The 20,903-nt window shown below is 47.4% G+C and overlaps 5 protein-coding genes across 5 annotated transcripts; 2 read left to right on the top strand and 3 right to left on the bottom strand.

Moving 5' to 3' along the window:
* Nucleotides 1–9,434: 9,434 nt before the first annotated feature.
* On the top strand, nt 9,435–9,849 carry LOC136756682 (histone H4). The gene has a single exon (XM_066712338.1). The coding sequence runs from the start codon at nt 9,487–9,489 to the stop codon at nt 9,796–9,798; it is 312 nt and encodes a 103-aa protein (XP_066568435.1). The 5' UTR covers nt 9,435–9,486; the 3' UTR covers nt 9,799–9,849.
* Nucleotides 9,850–10,796: 947 nt separating this feature from the next.
* Nucleotides 10,797–11,233, top strand: LOC136756778 (histone H2B). The gene has a single exon (XM_066712345.1). The coding sequence runs from the start codon at nt 10,806–10,808 to the stop codon at nt 11,178–11,180; it is 375 nt and encodes a 124-aa protein (XP_066568442.1). The 5' UTR covers nt 10,797–10,805; the 3' UTR covers nt 11,181–11,233.
* A 719-nt stretch (nt 11,234–11,952) lies between these two features.
* LOC136756375 (histone H3) lies at nt 11,953–12,480 on the bottom strand. Its single transcript, XM_066712318.1, has one exon. It carries the CDS (start codon nt 12,421–12,423, stop codon nt 12,013–12,015), a length of 411 nt encoding a protein of 136 aa, XP_066568415.1. The 5' UTR covers nt 12,424–12,480; the 3' UTR covers nt 11,953–12,012.
* Nucleotides 12,481–13,344: 864 nt separating this feature from the next.
* On the bottom strand, nt 13,345–13,817 carry LOC136756536 (histone H2A-like). The gene has a single exon (XM_066712329.1). The coding sequence runs from the start codon at nt 13,772–13,774 to the stop codon at nt 13,391–13,393; it is 384 nt and encodes a 127-aa protein (XP_066568426.1). The 5' UTR covers nt 13,775–13,817; the 3' UTR covers nt 13,345–13,390.
* A 1,000-nt stretch (nt 13,818–14,817) lies between these two features.
* Nucleotides 14,818–15,540, bottom strand: LOC136756268 (histone H1-like). The gene has a single exon (XM_066712310.1). The coding sequence runs from the start codon at nt 15,515–15,517 to the stop codon at nt 14,873–14,875; it is 645 nt and encodes a 214-aa protein (XP_066568407.1). The 5' UTR covers nt 15,518–15,540; the 3' UTR covers nt 14,818–14,872.
* Nucleotides 15,541–20,903: the final 5,363 nt, after the last annotated feature.

The following is a 20,903-nucleotide window of genomic DNA, read 5'->3' as shown; positions in this document are numbered from 1 at the left end:
TCCCCAGCTGAATGAAGTAGCCCTTGGTCCTTTTCTTCACCATCTCCCACCACTCTATGGGAGAATCAAAAAGGTCCTTCAGGGTCCTCCACTCCTCGAGGCGTCTGCTAAAGGTCTTAATAACACGAGGGTCATCGAGCAGGGAGGTGTTGAGCTTCCAGACCCCAGGCCCCGACTCCCGTGTGCTCAGGATGAGCACCTCTGTCGTCAGGAGCCTGTGGTCTGAAAAGAAGACCACCTCCGAAGACATGGCGGTCCTCTCCAGTGGCTTACTGAGGAGGACGAGATCTATCCTGGAGAAGGAGGAGCCAGAAGAACTCACCCAGGTGAACAAGGGGACCAGGTCCCGACCTGCGTCGCAGAGTTCAAAGTCCTCCACGAACGCAGGGAGGTCCCTGCTGGATCTATCGTTGCGGGGCTTACTCCGGTCTACATCCCTCAGAGCACAGTTGAAATCACCTGAAATGATAACTGGTAAGGTGCCGATCAGGAGCAGGCGTAGCTGAGGGAGAAAGAGGACTCTCTCTCTCTGGCTGGTGGGGGCATAGACATTGACCAGCCTCAATACAGCCCCCTTGTATTTAAAATCGAGGCTGGCCAGTCTGCCCGCCTCTATAACTTTAAATGCTTTAACCTCTATGAAGGGGTTTTTCAGGAGTACGGCAATCCCGTCCGCTCGGGACACATTGGACCCCGACCAGAAAGATTCTCCTAGGGTCCAAGTGTCCCGGAGATCTTTATATTCCTTTTGGAACGGGATGCCGCACTCCTGCAAACAGATGACATCCGCCTTCATTCCAGCCAGAGAGTTTAAAACATCGGTCCTCTTTTTCACCTCAGCAATGCTCCTCACATTTATTGATATAATAATTAATGCCATGATGGCTGTGAGGGCAATTACCCGCTCCGTAACAATCATGTAAAGAAACCTTTCTCTTCCCCACTCCTCTCTTCTCCCTCACCTAGCTTAGCGCTAGCACCCATCATTTCAATCATTTGCCTCACCGCTTGATCCTCTAGGAAGACTATGGGGGGGGCTCGGCTCTCGCCACCCGGTAAGGCTGGCGAAACTCCACTGGGCTCAGGGCCCGTGGTGCTGGAGGTTCTCCCTGGTTCCTTTGTGGCCGAGGCCCGACGAGCAGATGGCAGGGCAGAGGCTTTGTGTACAACTGGGGAGAAAACTGTGTAGACCCCGCTAGTTGTTCTTTTAACTAATGGTGGGGGAGGGGGTGGTCTCTCCCTTCCCGGCTGTCTGCTGCCGCAGGCCTCCTCCCCCAGCGCCAGTGACCTTGCCATTACGTCCCTGAGGTCTTTATGGGAAAGGACACTGGCGCCGACTCTCATCTCTTGAGGACCTGCGGCTCTCCCACTACTGCCGGGAGGGCATACCTGACCCCTCCCCTGGGAGAGTCTCAGTTGTGGGGCAGGAGGAATGTTATTTCTAGGGGGCCTCTCATCCACCAGGCTGCCCACTCGGGGCAGTGGAGAAGGCCCACTGCTCTCCTCTCCGAAGTCAGAGTGGGGCGTGTAGAAATTAGAGGGAGAGGTCTCTGCAGCGGGGGAGGAGGGGAGGAAGCCCGGGCCCTGGCTGCAGGAGGCCTCCATCAGGGACGTTGCCGATCGGCCTGGTCGGTCCCTGGGATCCGAGGGCTCTCCTGGATCCTGGCTGGTGACGTCAGCAGGGAGCAGTCCTGGTCAGGCCGGGCTCCGGGTAGATGGTCGGCCGGTCTTCTGGTGGGACCCACTCCGTGAGGAGTCCGCCGACTCCTCTGGCTAGGTCCCCTGTCGCTCCCGGTCCGTCCCAATCTCCACTCGCCTCGGCCTCCGGACCGCTCCAAGGACCCAGGACTCTGCAGCTCTGTCAACCGGCACCTCCCCGTCTCGTCTGGTCTGGCCTGATGTATCAGCTCCCTGCAAGGAAAAGAAAGAGACTGTCAAATACAGTTCGATGCCCCCTGCTGGACAAAGGTTTCTCTCACTATTGGAGGGAAACCCGAGTCCAAGATTTGTGGCAATATCAAGGCAATGTTCCACCAGGTTCATCTCCTGCATGAAGAGAAGCCACTTCTCTGTTTTATATTATATTTATATGCTTATGTCTTTATAAACCTCCCTTTTGGTCTACGGGAGTTGCCTTTTGAGATACTTTTGGATTGGGGCCCCAACTTCTGTGGTGGGGATGCCGAGCTGAGAGAGTATTGAAGCCATGGAGCCTTCCCTCAAACAACTGCTTGCTGACCAGAAAGTGACTGAAAAACCTGAGGTCTTGTCAAATTTAAATACGATAAATGACATGTCAGCTCTGCATAAATATTCAAATGTATATGAATATGTATATATATTTCTTTGAATGGAATATGTAAAATGTTGTTGTATAGTTCTGTCTGTCTGTCTCTCTCCCCCTGCACACCCACTTTTCTCTTTGTCTGGTTTCACATGCAAAACACGTCGAACCACTCTCTCCTCCACAGTCCTTTCCGCATCCCAGAATGCTTTGCGGAGGAAACGGTGAAGTCACCCTCGGTGATTGGTAACCCTACACTTCGGGAGATCAAGTCAGTAAAGAATTCTCTGCATGTGGTGCTTGGTGAGCGCACAGTTACTGAACCTGTTCTGCGTACTGTTCTAATTGAGGTGGAGGATATCCTTAACTCAAAACCACAGGGGTGCGTGTCTTCGGATGTTGCTGACCCTGATCCGATAATGCCCAATGTACATTTAAGGTGGTATTCCCCTCACATGACTTGCTTAGCCGACAGTGATGGCGCCATAGCCAGATCCTCGCTGACCTCTTCTGGGCCAAATTCGTGAGATTTTACCTTACAAATCTCCAGCTCCGCCAGAAGTGGCAGGCAGACTGCACGGATTTGACAGTTGGCCAGGTTGTCATGATCGTTGATCCTCAGATACCTCGTGCACAGTGGCCAACTGGTAGGTTACAGAAGTCTATGAGGGATCAGATGGTCGTATCCGTGCTGCCAAGATTCAAGTTCAGGGCCGGAGTTATGTTCGTCCTGTGGCCAGACTGATTCGTCTCCCTTCCCACAAGAATGACAGTGAGGACATTGAGAAATAGTTTGTTATAGAAATTTAGGGGCAGCTGTGTCAGAAAGTCTGTTAGCTTGTGATATGTCGCCCTCTAGTGTTCATGTTTTGTTCATGCCGTTTCTGGAAATTTCCTTCGGTAGCCATTTTCTCCTGCAAACTTATAAACAACAAACCTCCTCTCCTTTCCATACCGTTTTTCTACACCATCCGTGCATCAATGCAGAGATGTAAGTTTCCGATTTTGTTCACGATTAATTCAGGATGAATTATATAATACTAAGATCAACATTTAACTGTATTTTTCATGTTCATAGTGAATGTAGCTCTTCAGTTAATGTTATTAATTAAGTTAATGCTGTTCCTCTGTGTATGTAAAGATATTGCTGATGCAGATCTTATTGTAAAAATATATATTTCTGTTTATTTACAGACCACGGTTCATTAACACGGGCAATTAAAATGAGCAATTAACAAAGGCAATTAACAGTAATTTGCAAGGAGAATGAATAAACATTCAGTTGTGGAATATTGTTTCTAGCGTCCAGTCATCTGATCGTGACTGCTGTCCTCAGGAACTTGTTTACTTTACCTTACGCTTACGAACTGGTGTACCTGCACCTACGTGCTAACGAGGTCCTCACCCTCTTTCACATGGGGCACAGGAAACAGTTCATTCACCTTTTGTGCAACATGGGAGTGATGGCCACTTGCAACATCAGCTCTACCAAACAAATAACATCACATTCGGCCTCTGTGCCATGGATAACATCAGTCCTTTGTACTGGTAGTTGGCCTCCACAAAGCCTCGCTGGTACAAGGTACAAGCAGAATACAAGATTTTCCTCACGAAACCTGCAGAAATATCTGGGCTAACGCTACACACGTTTGCCTCACAAATACAGAGAAAGATGTCTCCTGGATGGCTGTGAGTCGGTGTCTCCCCACCCGAGTGTTCATGTATAGAATGGGCTTGGCCCTGTTTGACACCTGCCTGGGAAGGCAGTGCCCCTGGGCTTGCAGGGTCTGGCTCTTGTTCTGTCCATTCCTCCACAGGTTTGCCGTACCTGGGCAGACGACTGCCCAGCAGATCCTGTATGAACCAGCCGTAGGACTGACTTCAGCTACTCTGAGGTGCTGGTGGCGTGTCGTCTGCGCGTTGAAACAGGCCCAGTTGGAGGGACGGAAAATCTGCTTGTTCAATAAGCAGGAGCTGGACCAAAGACGATCGCACAGAGGGCCATGGTCCTAGTACGAGATCATGTCAATCTGGAGATCCACCAGAGGGGCAAGGAGAAAGCCATGAAGAACTGGAAAATTCATCATCTGGGGGAGCTTAGAATCCCATGATGGGACCCCACCTCCATGGTTGGATACTCCCCCTGCTGGAGCCCGAGTCCAAGAGCTTTATTTCTTTTACTGATTCATGATTGTTTTATAAAAACAATTTAAACTGTTTTTAAAACATTGAATTGTTAATTTGTATCCTGATTTGTTTTTGTTTTTTTGGTGGTTTTGTATTTTTATGATCTGGTGTATTGACCGTCATTCTTTCTTTAAATGCATTGGATTGTTTTGTTTGGTTTCTAGATGTTTCTTTTTTATGTTTTTGTTTATCCAGTGCATTAACCATTACGTTTTGCAATGCACCAGATTGTTTTCATTAACCTTAAGATTTTTTGAATATTCATTTTTTTGGCACTTGATATAATTTAATGTAATTATGGATTATTCCCCTGTCACTTGGTTTTGTTTTAAGTTCTGTAATGATTTATGTCAGGATTTTCAATGTTTTTTTTAGGATTTAAAAAAATAATAATCATAAGTATTACAGTTTTGAATGTTTTTATTTGTAATACTACATCCAATAAAACAGTATCTTCCATGATGGGATAAAAACTCTGTATACAGCGGGGCACGAGTAGATCGAGTGCCCTCCGCTGAGGACAGCAGCAGCAGTCCACTGCTCTACTAGCTCACAGCTAGAGCAGGGTCACAGACCTGCTGTCCAATAAACTACCCACAGAGCGAGGCAGCGAGATTCAGCCTGAGTGCCGTGCGCTGGGGACAGCGGCAACGTGCCCCCTGTTCCACTAGCACAGCTAGAACGGGGCCACAGACCTGCTGTCAAACTAACGACATACACTGTGGGGTACAAGAGCCAGCTCATGCACCTCCCATGTAACACAGGAGAAGTTGACACCTGCCAATTATAACTAAGGCTAAGGCAGCGCAACAGCAGCTCATACTGTTTTGGGATAAATGAACAATGTACACAGCGAGGCAGCGAGCTGAAAACAGCGGCAGTGGCCTTCCAGTCTACTAGCAGAACTAGGACTGGACCACAGTCCTGCTGTCTACTGTGTGGGGAAAATATAGAAATCCTATTCTGCCTTTGTCCTTGGTGTGCTGTTACTCCTCACTCGGTTATCAGCAGCTCGCATTCCTTTCTTGCAACGTATTAACTGCAAAGTACATTCTAATGCAATTGGCAATGTAGAGGTTAATGATTATTATTCATGAGTAATAATCATAATATTGATAAGATGGGAAGGCGTAGTTTAGAATGCCAATGGAATCACTGCTAGTTATTAGAAATGACCATTCAGACACTGTTTGTAAAATGTTAAGGCCCCTTGAGGGTATGTCCCAGAGGGGGTATAAAAGCTTTGTTCTGTTTCAAAACTTTCGGGGAACAGTGTCATGCTGGCCTAAAATCCTTTGAGTTCTGTGTTGCGCTGTTCCTCCCGTGCACGTAATAAATTCTGACTAGAACTCCCGACTCCAAATCTTTCTTCCACCACACTACACATAGTATTTACAAAGCAGGTGAAGAGTCGAAGAAATCCGGAGAGATATATGTTTCCAAGCAAAGGTTTTTATTACATGCAGCTGCAAGGAAGAGGTTGAAGAGGCGATCTCAAGAACAGTCTTAGAGAAGTTACAAACTACAGGCACTTTTATGCAGACCAGACAGGAGAGAAAGATAATGACAGGTTGCGTATGCAACCCCGGTTATCTGAAAAAGGAAGCACTGCCCAAGGGGGTGGGGATTCTGCGCACTTCCATAGGAACCTGATCGAAACGTCACTCTATCAAAGCTGCCATTGGCCCCTTTGCCTGTCACTCAGAACAGGTCCCTTCCCACTTCCTGTTCTATAAAACGTGACGTCAGCGCAGGTTCGTCCTCTTTTGCTGGGAGCTGGGAACCCTTGGGCAGTGCTTCCTTTTTCAGATAATCGGGGTTGCATACGCAACCTATTGTTATCTTTCAAGTCGGAAGCACTGCCCAAGAGGGAGGGGTTACTGTAGAGCAAAACCGTCGCAAGGGAGGAGGCAGCGAGCTGATAAGGGAACCAGCCCCGAGGTGCACCGCTAGGGGGCCTCAGCAACACAACTCCAGACAGTAGTCTCAGGGGTCCCATAGGGCCGCACCTGAGCTGTCCAGTAGAGAGGACCGTAGTCACGCAATCAGCATATACAAAGCGGGGCTACAGAGGTTAACTCTTACGCCCTCCGCATACAAGAGCAAGGCCGGCTTCTCTACTAGTGCAGCTAGGAGCGAGGCCGTAATCTACTTGCACAATGTCTGGCGCGGGCAATCAAGCACTTGTGCGGCCTTCGTGCAATATCATGGCAGTGGACCCCTGATCCAATAGGAGCGGGGCCACAGACCCAATGAGAAAAATACAATATAATACATAGCTGGCTAGTCAACAGAGTAGCCGAGCTGAACAATATAAAAATATTTACATATCGCGTGACAGCAAGACCTTCATGTGGAACACAGGAGCAGTTCACACCTGTCGAATAGCGCAGCTAACGCAAGGCAACTACAGCTCTTACCGTGTGAATAAATTAACTATGTACACAGCGGGGCACTGGAGAACTCAAGTGCCCTCCACTGGATGACAACAGCAGCGGTTCCCTGCTCTATGGCGTAATACAGCCACAGCGGGCCACAGACCTGCTGACCAATATACAGAGCGGGGTACAGGCCAAATGCATGCACCCAGGTCCGGTTCGAGACATTTGGAGGCCCTAGGCAAAATTTATGTTGGAGGTCCCCCTATTGATTGGTGGACTGATTGGTGTGACTTAGATTTTTAGATTTTTAGAGATAGCAGACAAGCAGGAAGAGATGTGAGAGGGGATGAGAGGGTCAGAAGAGGGAGAAGACATCAGCATAAAAGTGGTAGGAGAAACCATGGGATGCGATGAGGGGGCCCAGGGAGCGAGTGTAGAGAGAGAACAGGAGGGGGCCCAGGACGGAGCCTTGAGGAGAGGCTGGGGGGTGAATGAAGAACCTCGCCATGTCACATGGTAGGTCCGGTCGCTGAGGTAAGAGTGATCGACGGTGTCAAATGCTGCGGAGAGATCAAGGAGGATGAGGACTGAGGAGAGGGAGAGCACAGCTGAGGGAGTCAGTGACTGCCAGGAGAGCCGTCTCAGTGGAGTGAGCTGTGCGGAAGTCGGATTTCAGAGGATCAAGGAGTGAGTGTTGGGACAGAAAGTCAGAGAGCTGACGGTGGACTGCCCGCTCGAGAGTGTTTGAGAGAAAGGGGAGTAGGCAGGACCGGTTCTAGACATTTGGAGACCCTAGGCAAAATTTTTGTTGGAGACCCCCCCTCTTGATAGATGGGCTGGTGTGCCCAATGCGGGTCAGGGCTCCCCACCCAGGATTCAAGACACGAACCACCAGCGCTCCACACCGCAGCGGCACCGACATAGTACAGTGTTAAACCCTCTACACTAACAGGCTGGGCTTCTTACCATGGCGGGATTGACACTATACTACTTTTAGTGAGGGGTTACGTCACTTTGTAACCAACTCATTATGACACGAATGAGCCCCGTAACACTCACGTATAGGGATGTTACGGTTATGGAGGCCCCACCTCCAACCCGAGGCCCTAGGCAATTGCCTACAGGTAGTGCCAGCCCTGGGAGTAGGGAGACAGGGCAGTACAGTAGTTCTGAGGAGAGGTGGCATCATGGGTTGGTTTCTTGAGCAGTGGGATGACAGCAGCTTGTTTAAATGCAAGTGGAAACAGCCAGAGAGGAGGGAGCTGTTGAGGAGGGAGGAGATGAAGGAGAGAAGATCAGGAGCGGTCGCTTGGAAGAGGCGAGAAGGGAGAGGGTCCAGGGCACACGTTGTAGGTTTGTGACGTAGGAGGAGAGCAGAAACTTCAGCATCTGAGAGAGGTGAGAATTAAGAAAAGGAAGCTTGATCGGTGGGAGGTTTGGATATGATGGGAGAGGAGGGGGGACTGTTGAAAAGCCTGCGGATGTCTGCAATCTTGGAGGAGAAGAAGGAGGCGAAATCATCAGAAGTGAGAGATGAGGGAGGAGGAGGGGGCAAGGAGGGAGGAGAAGGTGGAGTAGAGTTTGCGGGGGTTGTTGACAGTGGATTTGAAGAGCGATTGGAAGTAAGACTTCTTGGCTGAGGTGAAAGAGGAGGAGAATGTGGACAGTAGAGAGCGGTAGACTTCGAGGGCAGCTGGGAGTTTGGTCCTTTTCCACCTCTGTTCGGAGGAAACGCAGACTAGTTCAGGTTGAATGGAGAACAGCAGAGAGCGAAGGCTGAGGAGGGGAGGGACGGGCAGGACGAGATGTGAGAGGACAGAGAGAGTCAAGGGAGGAGGTGAGTGAAGAGAACGAAGAGGAGGTAGCACAGTTGACAGATAGATGGGAAAAACAGTCAATGTAAGGTAAAAGAGTGAGGGCAGTGGAGGCAAGGGTGGAGGGGGAGACAGAGCGGAGATTACGGTGGAGGGTGACAGAGAGGGTGGGTGGAGCAGGGAGGGAGGGAGGGAAAGGGAGAAGGAGATGAGGCGGTGGTCGGAGATGTCCATGGGTGTCCCAGAGAGTGTCGAAGGGGAGCAGCCTCTAGAGAAGATGAGGTCTAGCTGGTGGCCCATGTGAGTGGGGGGAGACTTACAGGGGAGAATCATCTCTGGGCTCTGGGCCCAGGCCTAATGGCTGCCTCCCCTCTACGCAGTGGATCAGAGACCAGCAGCAGGAAGAGCACAAAGATCTCATATTATATAGTCCTGTATCTTGGCTCTGCCCTCATGGAGGGGCTGTGGTCACTCAGGGCTCCTCTGTGTGAGAGAGACAGTGTGCGGTGTTAGCAGTAGTAATAATACTAATACAAACAATAATACTACTAATAATAACTGAGCCCCAATTGGCGACATTTCAAGAACAACTCGCATAATATCATATAACTTTAATATAAATGTATTAAGTCTTTGAGAAATAGAGGCTGTCGGGAGTAAATTCGGCAGAAAAAATGCTCAAACGCAGTCTGAGAACGAGGCTGCGGGCTGCTACAGCGTTATGCTTTCAATCAGGTCCGCACAGACTGTAGAAATACACAACGCAAGCCCCTCGTTTGTATTCATTCTCTAGTGTAATCGTTGAGAGGCTGAAGCTACGATGTCTGGAAGAGGAAAGGGTGGAAAGGGACTCGGTAAAGGAGGCGCAAAGCGTCATCGCAAAGTGCTGCGTGATAACATCCAGGGAATCACTAAGCCCGCTATTCGCCGCCTGGCTCGCCGTGGCGGAGTCAAGCGTATCTCTGGGCTGATCTATGAGGAGACCCGCGGAGTGCTGAAGGTGTTCCTGGAGAATGTGATCCGTGATGCCGTCACCTACACCGAGCACGCCAAGAGGAAGACCGTGACCGCCATGGATGTGGTGTACGCGCTGAAGCGCCAGGGCCGCACTCTGTACGGTTTCGGAGGCTAAACGACAGCCTGCCCGATCATCTCGAAACACAAAGGCCCTTTTAAGGGCCGCCCACACTTTCTGCTAAGGAGCTTGACTGTTTTCTCTTTAGTTTTCCGTTATATAGTATGTGATGTGGCACACATTTAAACTCTAAGCTTCAATATCCTCATCTGGATTTGTATTTCACTATGATGCTAAAGTGTATTTGTGACTAAATTTGCGAAGTTATCGCAACGATTAAGACTATGTCTGTAAAGGCTTGTGTGTCGGGGTGGACAGGAATATTAAAATATATTTTCTAAGAACTAATTGAGCATTGATGTCTCCCTGTTCACGAGTTTTAAACCAGACAACCATACAATGTTTAAGTTTCCATTTAGCCACAAACGCATGTAATATAAGTGTGTGGGAATAGTGGCTCGCCAGTCAGCCCGTCTACATGTCTCCTGCCTCGCTCATCCAGACGGTTATGTCGCTCTTCTCTCCTCCACGTTTAACTTGGATGTATTACAACCCCGTGACAATCGACTAAACAAAGGATACAGATTTAATTATATATATATATATATATATATATATATATATATATAGGACTTGTTTTTGATACACCACTTCAAAACGTGTAATTTGCTAATATATGATCTGTTTAAATACTGAGACAGTTTGGAATGTAAAGTTGGAGATGTCTTCACGATACTCCTGAGTGTTTTGGTGATAAAAACATGTCGAAATGTATTCCCTGGTGTTTGGAAGTGACTGGATATTAGAACATGAAATTTACGAACGAGAGCAGGCCATTCGAACCATCGTGCTCGTTTGGAGTCAATCAATAGTGTTCGGTTTCCTTCTCAACGTCTGGTTGTCACACGGATTGCTATTGGTACAAGTGTAGCCAATCAGAGGCCATAATGATGATTCCAGTGGCGCTAACCAATCACTGGCCTTCTCTCGTAATACTAGATTATTTGCATACGGTTACTATAAATTCAGCGTTTGTTGGGCGAAGAAAGTATTATATCGCAACCATGCCTGAACCAGCTAAGTCTGCGCCTAAGAAGGGCTCCAAGAAAGCCGTGACCAAGACGGCGGTGAAGGGCGGTAAGAAGCGCCGAAAGTCCAGGAAGGAGAGCTACGCCATCTACGTGTACAAGGTGCTGAAGCAGGTGCACCCGGACACCGGCATCTCCTCCAAGGCCATGGGCATCATGAACTCGTTCGTCAACGACATCTTCGAGCGCATCGCCGGCGAGGCCTCCCGCCTGGCGCACTACAACAAGCGCTCCACCATCACCTCCCGGGAGATCCAGACCGCCGTGCGGCTGCTGCTGCCCGGAGAGCTGGCCAAGCACGCCGTGTCTGAGGGCACCAAGGCCGTCACCAAGTACACCAGCTCCAAGTAGACCGGACCCGCCGCCACCCCGCCAAACCCAAAGGCTCTTTTAAGAGCCGCCCACTCTGTCTGTGAAAGAGGTTCCGTTTAGTGTTTACTTTTACCTTGTATTATTCTTGCGTCTTAGTGTATGATATCTGCCCCGCCCCGGATGTATGTATTAAGTGTTTTCTGGCTGGAAAAGTGACCGTGTAAAGTATACTTTATGTATCTATTTAATGTCCCTGTTAAAAGCATATCTGGATGTCCATGACACCTGGAGAGTTTGCAGTTTCAAGGCAGAAACCTATCTTACTTTCGAATGATAAGACGGGGAGCAGCGTTTGGGAGTGTAATATACTGTAAGTTATGTAACGTATTTTATACATGTGCTTAATTTGATTTATTAACAAACTGGGTTTAAACATAGTCAATACCAACAGCTCGCTGTGCCTAAAGCTGCACGGCCAGAGACTCAATCACAGCCAATAATCTCACTGGCGCAGCTGGTGGCAGAGTCGGGAGTATTCATGTTAGGGCAGGCGGACGCTTCGAACTTCTCTCCGCATCAAACGGAGCTCTAGGTTAAGGCAGCTTCACTAAACCGTAATGCCAAACGACATCACTATTATCCCCCTGAAAAATACAACAACCAATGCGTACGTTATACATTATTTAGAGAAAACATGAGTAGCGGGTGGGTTATTTAACTGCTCGCACATTCTATAGACTGCATTTGTGTAAAATACAAACAAACAGACATAGCCTTAGTATCCAAAATGAAACTGCCCTCTGAAAGACAATTGTGTGGCTCTGAAAAGAGCCGTTGTGTCTCCGGGCGTGCCTGGGTCGGGTGTCAGGGTCTAGGCTCGCTCTCCGCGGATGCGGCGGGCCAGCTGGATGTCCTTGGGCATGATGGTGACTCTCTTGGCGTGGATGGCGCACAGGTTGGTGTCCTCGAACAGGCCGACCAGGTAGGCCTCGCTGGCCTCCTGCAGAGCCATGACGGCCGAGCTCTGGAAGCGCAGGTCGGTCTTGAAGTCCTGGGCGATCTCTCGGACCAGGCGCTGGAAGGGCAGCTTGCGGATCAGCAGCTCGGTGGATTTCTGGTAGCGGCGGATCTCCCGGAGAGCCACAGTGCCGGGCCTGTAGCGGTGAGGCTTCTTCACTCCGCCGGTGGCCGGGGCGCTCTTACGGGCAGCTTTGGTCGCCAGCTGCTTCCTCGGCGCCTTCCCGCCGGTGGACTTACGCGCGGTCTGCTTGGTTCTGGCCATTCTTTACTGATATCTAAGCAACAACCTAGAAATGAAACAGTAAAGCGGGCGCTACGCTTTATAAAGAGGGAATACCCTGGAGCTATTGGCTAAACCTCATTCTGCCTGATGATTGGTTAGAGTTTGAATCCTAAGCAGTGATTGGGCATTTTGAATTCAGGCGCTAGTAAGTGCGTTCTGTCTCCTCCCCCCACAGCTCCTAAGCGAGCAGGCTGTTTCACTGCCCCTCGCTCTCTCCCTCCCGCCGTTTCAACACTAGTTTAATTCGGCCTGATATCAGTGCATGGGGACTATTACTATCGCATATCTAATACTTTAATAAATGAGGTTACAAGTTGAATGTGTACCCCTGTATTTAAGACATGATCTTATTAAAAACTATATTTCATTGTTCCGTTTAAGAAGTCACCTGGATTGTTTATTCCAATCCCTGTAGAAAGGTTATTAAGATTTAACAGCTAAAGATAATTGCTGCTGGCAGCGTGTGACGATGCAATAATGGGGGCTTCGTTGTGGTTGCACTCATTTCAACTGTGTACAGTTCATGAGGGCGATACGTGTGTGATTGCGCATTATGTTAATAAAATAAACGACAGGCTTTGAAATACGGAGTGGAGACGGCTTCAATAAGTGTGTATAGCCTGATCAATATAGGTCGAGCAAGTCGTGTAGTTACAGCACCACTCGCAGAACAGATGCAGTACATTTTAAACTGCTTATTTTGAATTAGTGTAACAATCACCGCATACATTATGTATTTAGTGCAATATATCGTGCTTTTCAAATGAGAAAGTAGCACTTGGCATAAAAGGGATCAGTCATTTAACTACCGAGCTTACAACCCACTGTATCGCTTTCAACAGATGAATCTCGATTTCATAATCACTTCAAATGGAAGGCCGTGCCTCTAGGAAAGTGTGGGTGGCTCTTAAAAGAGCCGTTGGGGTTCGATCACTCGGTGGGGTCTTTACTTCTTGGCGGGCTTCTCGGTCTTCTTGGGCAGCAGCACGGCCTGGATGTTGGGCAGCACGCCGCCCTGGGCGATGGTCACGCCACCCAGCAGCTTGTTCAGCTCCTCGTCGTTGCGGACGGCGAGCTGCAGGTGCCGGGGGATGATGCGGGTCTTCTTGTTGTCCCGGGCGGCGTTGCCAGCCAGCTCCAGGATCTCGGCGGTCAGATACTCCAGCACAGCGGCCAGGTAGACCGGGGCTCCAGCACCGACCCGCTGAGCATAGTTTCCCTTCCGCAGCAGCCTGTGGACACGGCCGACTGGGAACTGCAGTCCAGCCCTGGAGGAGCGAGTCTTGGCCTTCGCTCTCTGCTTGCCACCGGTTTTGCCTCTTCCACTCATGATCGCACGGTCAGATACAGCAAGTATGGGATACAGAAGAACTACGCTGCCTGTGTTTTATAGACGCCCCTCTCCTTGGGATTGGTTCTTTCTTCCTCTTCCATCCGTCCACTCACAGAGCTGAATTGAGGCGCGCTCGACAGGAGCTGTAACCAATCCGCTCGCAGGTCTCAGATGTCTGTTTCCAGCGGGAGTAGGGGGCGGGAGCGGGTCTCCTGCGCTTTAGGATGAAGCAGCAGCTTTACTGTAGAGAGCAGGCGGAGCAGAGCCGTCAGCATTTCATTCACAACCAGTCAGTGATTTAGGGTCCCATTTGAACTGTATGCGAAATTGTACATGTCTGTTTGGACAGTAGTATTTCGATATGAATTGGGTATAATAGAATCATGTACCAATACTTGCTAACAATTTATATCTGTATAATCCCCAGCACTATTGTTGGTATGACTAAGGAACCCATCCTGACACATGAAATCAGTGAGGGTCGCAGACCCTTCATAACCGGTGCAGTTCAAACTTGCAGCTGCAGTTGCGCGTCTCTCATTTCAAGACAAACACCTGTCAGAGCAGCTCAACACGGGTAATGACGGTTCACTGAAGATGCGATGTGACGTCACATTTCATCCTGACATGCCGTGGAGTATTTTAGTATTGAAGAATAATATAGGTCTGCATGATATTGCAATATTACATCGATCATCAGCATTTGGCTGCACAATTTCGGAGGGGGCACATTATGTTGACACTCATGTAAATAATGCTCTGTACCCTTGGGAAAACGCTGAAGCAGCCCCAGCGCACTGCGCTCGACCCCATGCCAACAGCCCGCCCTGTCAGTCAGCCGGCTGCGCTGTGACTCGCCCCGTCACCGAGAGAGAGACTGCTGCAGGAGCGGAGCAGGACACGCCGCCCCGTTCACACCACCGTGCTTCACAAGCCCTGTACACACGTTCACAACGTGGGGGGCTATGGCAAGGAACCTAATTCGTGGACAATTGAACAGACTGGATACAGAAATGGAAAAACGCTGTTAAGAAGTAGTGGTGGCTCTTAGAAGAGCCGTTGGGGTCGAGGCGGGTAGAGTCGGAGTCAATTCCTTCACTTCTTCTTCGGAGCCGCTTTCTTGGCTTTCGGCTTGACGGTTTTGGGCTTGGCGACCTTGGGCTTGGCCGCCTTGGCTTTCTTGGGGCTCTTGGTGGCCTTCTTGGGCGCCGCCGGCTTCTTAGCGGCTTTCTTGGGGCTCTTGGTCGCCTTCTTAGCCGCCGCGGGCTTCTTGGCTTTCTTGGGAGACTTCTTGGCGGCCACTGGCTTCTTCGCTGCCGGCTTCTTCGCTGCCGGCTTCTTGGGCTTCTTAGCCGCGGCGGGTTTCTTGGCCGCTGGCTTCTTGGGTGTAGAGGCGGCCTTCTTGGCGGGCTGCTTCTTCTTGGCCTCCGCCTGCTGCTTGTTGAGCTTGAAGGAGCCCGAAGCGCCGGTGCCCTTAACCTGCACCAGAGTGCCCTTGGTCACCAGGCTCTTGACTGCGACCTTGACGCGGGAGTTGTTCTTCTTCACGTCGTAGCCGCCGGCAGCCAGGGCTTTCTTGAGGGCGGCCAGGGAGACGCCACTTCTCTCCTTGGAAGCGGACACGGCTTTGACGATCAGGTCTCCCACGCTGGGGCCGGCCTTCTTGGGCTTGGCGGCGGACTTCTTCTTGGGCGCCTTGGCCGGCGCGGCGGCGGGAGCTGGAGCCACTTCTTCTGCCATTTGTGTGTTTGTTAGGGATGGGTGGATCGATCCAAAGTATCGATACTTCCGATCCAGACGTTTCATTTTTGAGAATCAATCCTTTCATAAAAATACTGATACCAGGTGGTGACAATGTGAGGGAGAGCTCTCTGACAGAAGCCTTTCAGACAGGCAGGCATTATCCAGGTATCTAAGTGATAATATTAGGTTATTTTAATCATTTGAACAGAAATCTGTTATTTTTTTATTTTTTTTGAGGAGCGTAATATTACAGTAATATACAATTATTCTCCGATACCCGACTACGGTTAATATCTGGCTATGTAAAAAGTAATGTTAACACCTTTATCTGATATCTTTAATCGGGATCTTAATAACAGTAACGCACCAAGATTTCTGCCTAACACTTTGATTAATCTGGGCATGTTAAAAGCTTTGTCAAGGTTCTTTGTGTAATCGCGGTATTGCTGTGCCTGTAAACACTTCAGTCGAATTATTGCCATAACCTCATTTTTTACGATCGGGGTTTTGTTCTGCATGTAAACGCACTCAATAGGCTGCTAGACTGGACACATTTTCAAACAATATCTGAATGCATTATATCAAGTTTGTTGAAAAACTGATATGCATTGCTTAGGATTTCTAAAACATAGATTATATCTTATAAAATGTTACCGTTTTGAAAGTAAAGAGCTCAGGTTGTTAATACCTTCAGGAATGATCTGGTGAATTTAACTATTATGCCAGACAGAACAATTGAACATGTTTTTTATAATTGCTGTTATTAAACAGAAAACAAAAAGAGAAGTCTGATCATTGGTAGTTTAATACTAATGCAAAAGCTTTCAAATATAATTTTTGATGTCTGCATTTACCAATTTTCACTGTAGAAATCACAAACATTTCCCCCTTTTATGTACATCAGAACATATGAGTATTGGTATCGGTATTGGTATTGGGATACTATCCTTGGTATTACTTGGTATCGGGTCGAAAAGAAAATCAGTGGTCACCCATCCCTAGTGTCTGTGTCGAGCAAGTCAGACTGTGGAGCCGCAGTGCAGAGGGGCGGAACTTATACAGCACAGAAGTATTTACAAGTTGCCACAGAGAGAGACTCGACAGTACAGGTGAGAGGCAGCCAGGAGGAGCCAGGTGGGGCCAGTTAGGTGTGAATTGGGGGCAGGCAGACAAAAGCTACTTAAAGCAGCTGTTGAGAAAGAGCTGTGCTGTATCTCATTGACAAAAGTTAAGCAGTTGACTAGGCAACAGGAACCAATAATAATAAAAAATAAAATAAAAAAATAACATTTAGAAGCATGTGGCCACTACAGTGTCACATTTGTCGAATGATTGCCTTCCTGGATGAACTCATCCAAGAAAGTTTCATTTGTGAACGTTGTCAGCATGTTGAAATCCTAGAGATCAAGGTTCACGATCTGCGCTGTATTAGGGATATAGAAGAATTGGTGAATCAGCCCATGAGAGATATGGTGTGCAGCCAAAACCTAGGAGAGATGACACCTCAGAGCAGGACAGCATACAGAACTGCTGGGTTACAGTAGGTCGTAACCGCAGAAAAGGGCGCGCACGACACCAAGAGCTAGAATTGCCCAACAGGTTCCAACTGCTGGACACCAAGTTGGACAGTGACAGCTCAGAGGGTGATGGGAGGGCAGTTGAGCACCAGAGCACCTTGGTGCCCACTCCCCCCCAGAAAAGGGAGGTAATTATAATAGGAGACTCAATTCTTAGAGGCGTAGGTCACATAGTGTGTTCTAGTGATAAGGAGACCCGCATGGTATCTTGCCTGCCTTACAAATTTAAAGAGTTAGCAGCAAAACAAAAGAGCAGAACCTCCACGGTAGTTTTCTCTGAAATACTTCCGGTACCAGGAAGCCACAGTGCTGACATGTGATTATGATGTTGTAGGAGTGACAGAAACATGGGTTACAGAAAATGATGGGGATGAATACAAGTTGGAAGGATACACACAGTTTAGGAGAGACAGGTAAAATCGAAGAGGGGGTAGGGTAGCATTATATGTGAAAAATGAGGCAGAAGAACTCATATTAGATCCCAGTAACGGAACAGAATCTTTGTGGGTGAAACTTTTGGACAAGAGATCTGGAGGATTAGTGGTAGGAGTGTTACAGACCACCCAACTCAGATATTCAGCAAGATGCTGCATTGTACAGTGTAATCAGGACTGCATGTAGCAAAAATGTGGCTGTTATAATGCGGGGCTTCAATTTCCCAAACATAGACTGGGAAAGCCCGGTTGGGACTACAGAAGCAGAAATAGAAATGGTTGAGATGGTAAATGACTGCTTTCTAACTCAATTTGACAGGGAACCAAGCAGGGAGAGTGCATGCATTGACTTGATCTTTTCAAATGACCAGGATAGAGTCAGAGGGACACTAGTTAGAGAACCAGTGGCAACTTGTGATCACAATAGGGTTAGCTTTGAGGCATTCTTTCAAAAAACAAGGTCCAAGTCTAAAACAATGGTCTACAGTTTCAGAAAAGCAAACCTTGAAGGTATGAGGCAGCACTTAGAAGAGGTAGACTGGAGCACATTGGATACAGAGTCAGTTGAAAATGGATGGGTATATTTTAAGAATATACTAATTGAGGCTCAGGAGCAATTTGTACCAAAACTTGAGGACCAAAAAACACTGGCCAAAATGGTTTAATAGAGGCATGCAAAAAAATATCAAGAGGAAGAAAATGTTGTATTGTGCATACAAAAGGGATAGGAAAAGAAACATAATACGTAGAATATGTTGAGCTGCAAATAGATCTTAAGAAAGGGATCAGGAAAGCAAAGAGGGAAACAGAAAGAAACACAGCTCTTGGAGCTAAAACTAATGCAAAGAGCTTTTTTCAATATTATAACAGCAAGAGGGCAATAAAGGAGGAAGTGAAACAGATAAAGGGCAAAAATGGAAGTATCTTGGAAAATGAACAAGATGTGGCAAATGTTCTAAATGAGTATTTCACAGAGGTTTTTACAAAAGAAAAAACAGATGACATGCCACAGGTTGACAATCAGTCCAGTCAAACCCTAAGACAGATCAGGATAAATGAGGAGGAGGTATTAAAGGGACTAGCAGAATTAAAAACCAACAAATCACTTGGGCCAGATGGGATATTTCCAACAGTACTTTAAAGAAATTAGGGAAATGATTTATAGGCCGCTAACTCGATTATTCCAAATGACACTTAGAACAGGGGATGTGCCAACTGACTGGAAGACAGCAAATGTCATACCAATCCACAAGAAAGGGACAAAACTGAGCCAGGAAATTACAGACCAATCAGTCTCACCTGCATCACTTGTAAAATATTGGAAACAATTATTAGACAGAAAATAGAGGAGCATCTTAATGAAAACCATATTCTTAGAGAAGTCAACATGGGTTTAGACGAGGCAGATCATGTCTTACTAATTTATTAGAATTTATTGAACATGCAACTGCAGCTGTAGATCACGTGAAAGCATATGATATGATATACTTAGATTTCCAAAAAGCTTTTGATAAGGTTCCACACAAAAGACTGATCCTCAAATTGGAAGCTGTAGGCATTCAGGGTAATGTAAGTAGATGGATTATGAACTGGTTGATGTCTAGGAAACAGAGGGTGTCGATTAGAGGAGTCGCTTCTAACTGGAGTGAGGTTGTTAATGGAGTTCCACAGGGATCAGTACTAGGGCCTTTGCTTTTTCTAATCTATATTAATGATCTGGACTCTGGGATAGTTAGCAAACTTGTCAAATTTGCAGATTATACTAAAATAGGTGGCTCAGCAGATACAATCTCGGCAGCACAGGATATTCAAAGGGACTGTGGGCCGACACCTGGCAGATGAAATTCAATGTGGACAAGTGCAAAGTAATACATGCAGGTAACAGAAATGTCCACTATAATTACACTATGGGAGGAATAGAACTAGATGAAGTAACGCATGAGAAAGACCTAGGAGTCTACGTGGACTCCTCACTTTCTCCATCCAAACAATGTGGGGAAGCAATAAAAAAGGCAAACACAATGCTAGGGTATATTGTCAAAAGTGTAGAATTGAGAACAAGGGGCGGTAATGTTCAGACTGTACAATGCACTAGTTAGAGCTCATCTGGATACTGTGGACAGTTCTGGGCTCCACACTTCAAGAAAGATATCGCTGCTCTAGAGGCAGTTCAGAGGAGAGCAACCAGACTTATTCCAGGTCTGAAGGGAATGTCCTACTGAGAGACTGAGGAACTGAACCTTTTCACCCTGGAACAGAGGAGACTACGTGGGGACTTGATCCAAGTCTTCAAAATCATGAAGGGCATCGACCACATCAAACCAGAGGAGCTTTTCCAGATCAGCAGGGACACATGCACCCGGGGACACAAATGGAAATTGGGCTTCAAGGCATTCAAAACGGAAAACCTGAGACACTTCTTTACACAGAGAGGCATCACAATCTGAACAAACTCCCCAGCGATGTGGTAGAAGCTGAAAGTTTGGGAACATTAAAAAACAGACTGGATAGGATCCTTGACTCACTTAGATATTAATGGACACCAAACGAGCACGATGGGTCGAATGGCCTCCTCTCGATTGTATACTTTCTTATGTTCTTATGTTCAGTCATTCAGTGTTTATTTCATGGATTGAGCACAGCAAGTGTAAACTCATTGAATGGGCCAGAACATCATGCACCTATAAATAATTTGATTCCTGATGTCTACCAAGTTGTTTAGCTAATCCCAATGTGAAGATGTGAAGGGACTCATGTATATTTAAGAGGGGAGGATGTAACCTGGTTAAAATTCTTAGATATGGAAACCTATTAAGCTAGGCAATTAGGGAGTTAACAGGAAGTCCCGCCTTGATTGACACTCGCACTCATTGAGAAGGCGAGAGGATCCATTTTGAAAAGAAGCTGCATGGAGAGTTCCAGACTTCAGATTGCTCAAATTAATTCGATGTTATATCATTTTCTTGCACTAAAAAAATATTTGCATTTAGTCTCAAAGAAATCTTAAAACCGGAGACAGATTACTTTTAAAAGGCCCTGGTCGTTTTTTTTTTTGTTTTTTTTTCTTTGTTGATGGAGTTAGATTCTCCTTTTCATTTATTTTTCCTTTTCTTTGGGACCTCAAAGGACTTTAAACACACTCCTCCGATTTTCTACAAGTGGTAGACTGCACCACACCACGCACACATTCACAAGGATATTGTTCTCATTTGGACCCTTTATTTTTATTTTAGTTTTTTTGGCACTGCTACTCTTCCAGACAACCAGTACTGGGTATATTGGGTACATGATACATCATTCTGTTGTAATAAATGTATGCTGGTTGTTTGAGGCAAAACCACAGTGATTGTTCCTTTTGTTTTCATTTCTAAA

Source organism: Amia ocellicauda, chromosome 1, assembly GCF_036373705.1.
Source record: "Amia ocellicauda isolate fAmiCal2 chromosome 1, fAmiCal2.hap1, whole genome shotgun sequence".
Lineage (NCBI taxonomy): Eukaryota > Metazoa > Chordata > Actinopteri > Amiiformes > Amiidae > Amia > Amia ocellicauda.
Note: the sequence above shows the minus strand (reverse complement) of the source record. Positions and strands in the feature narration are given on the sequence as shown.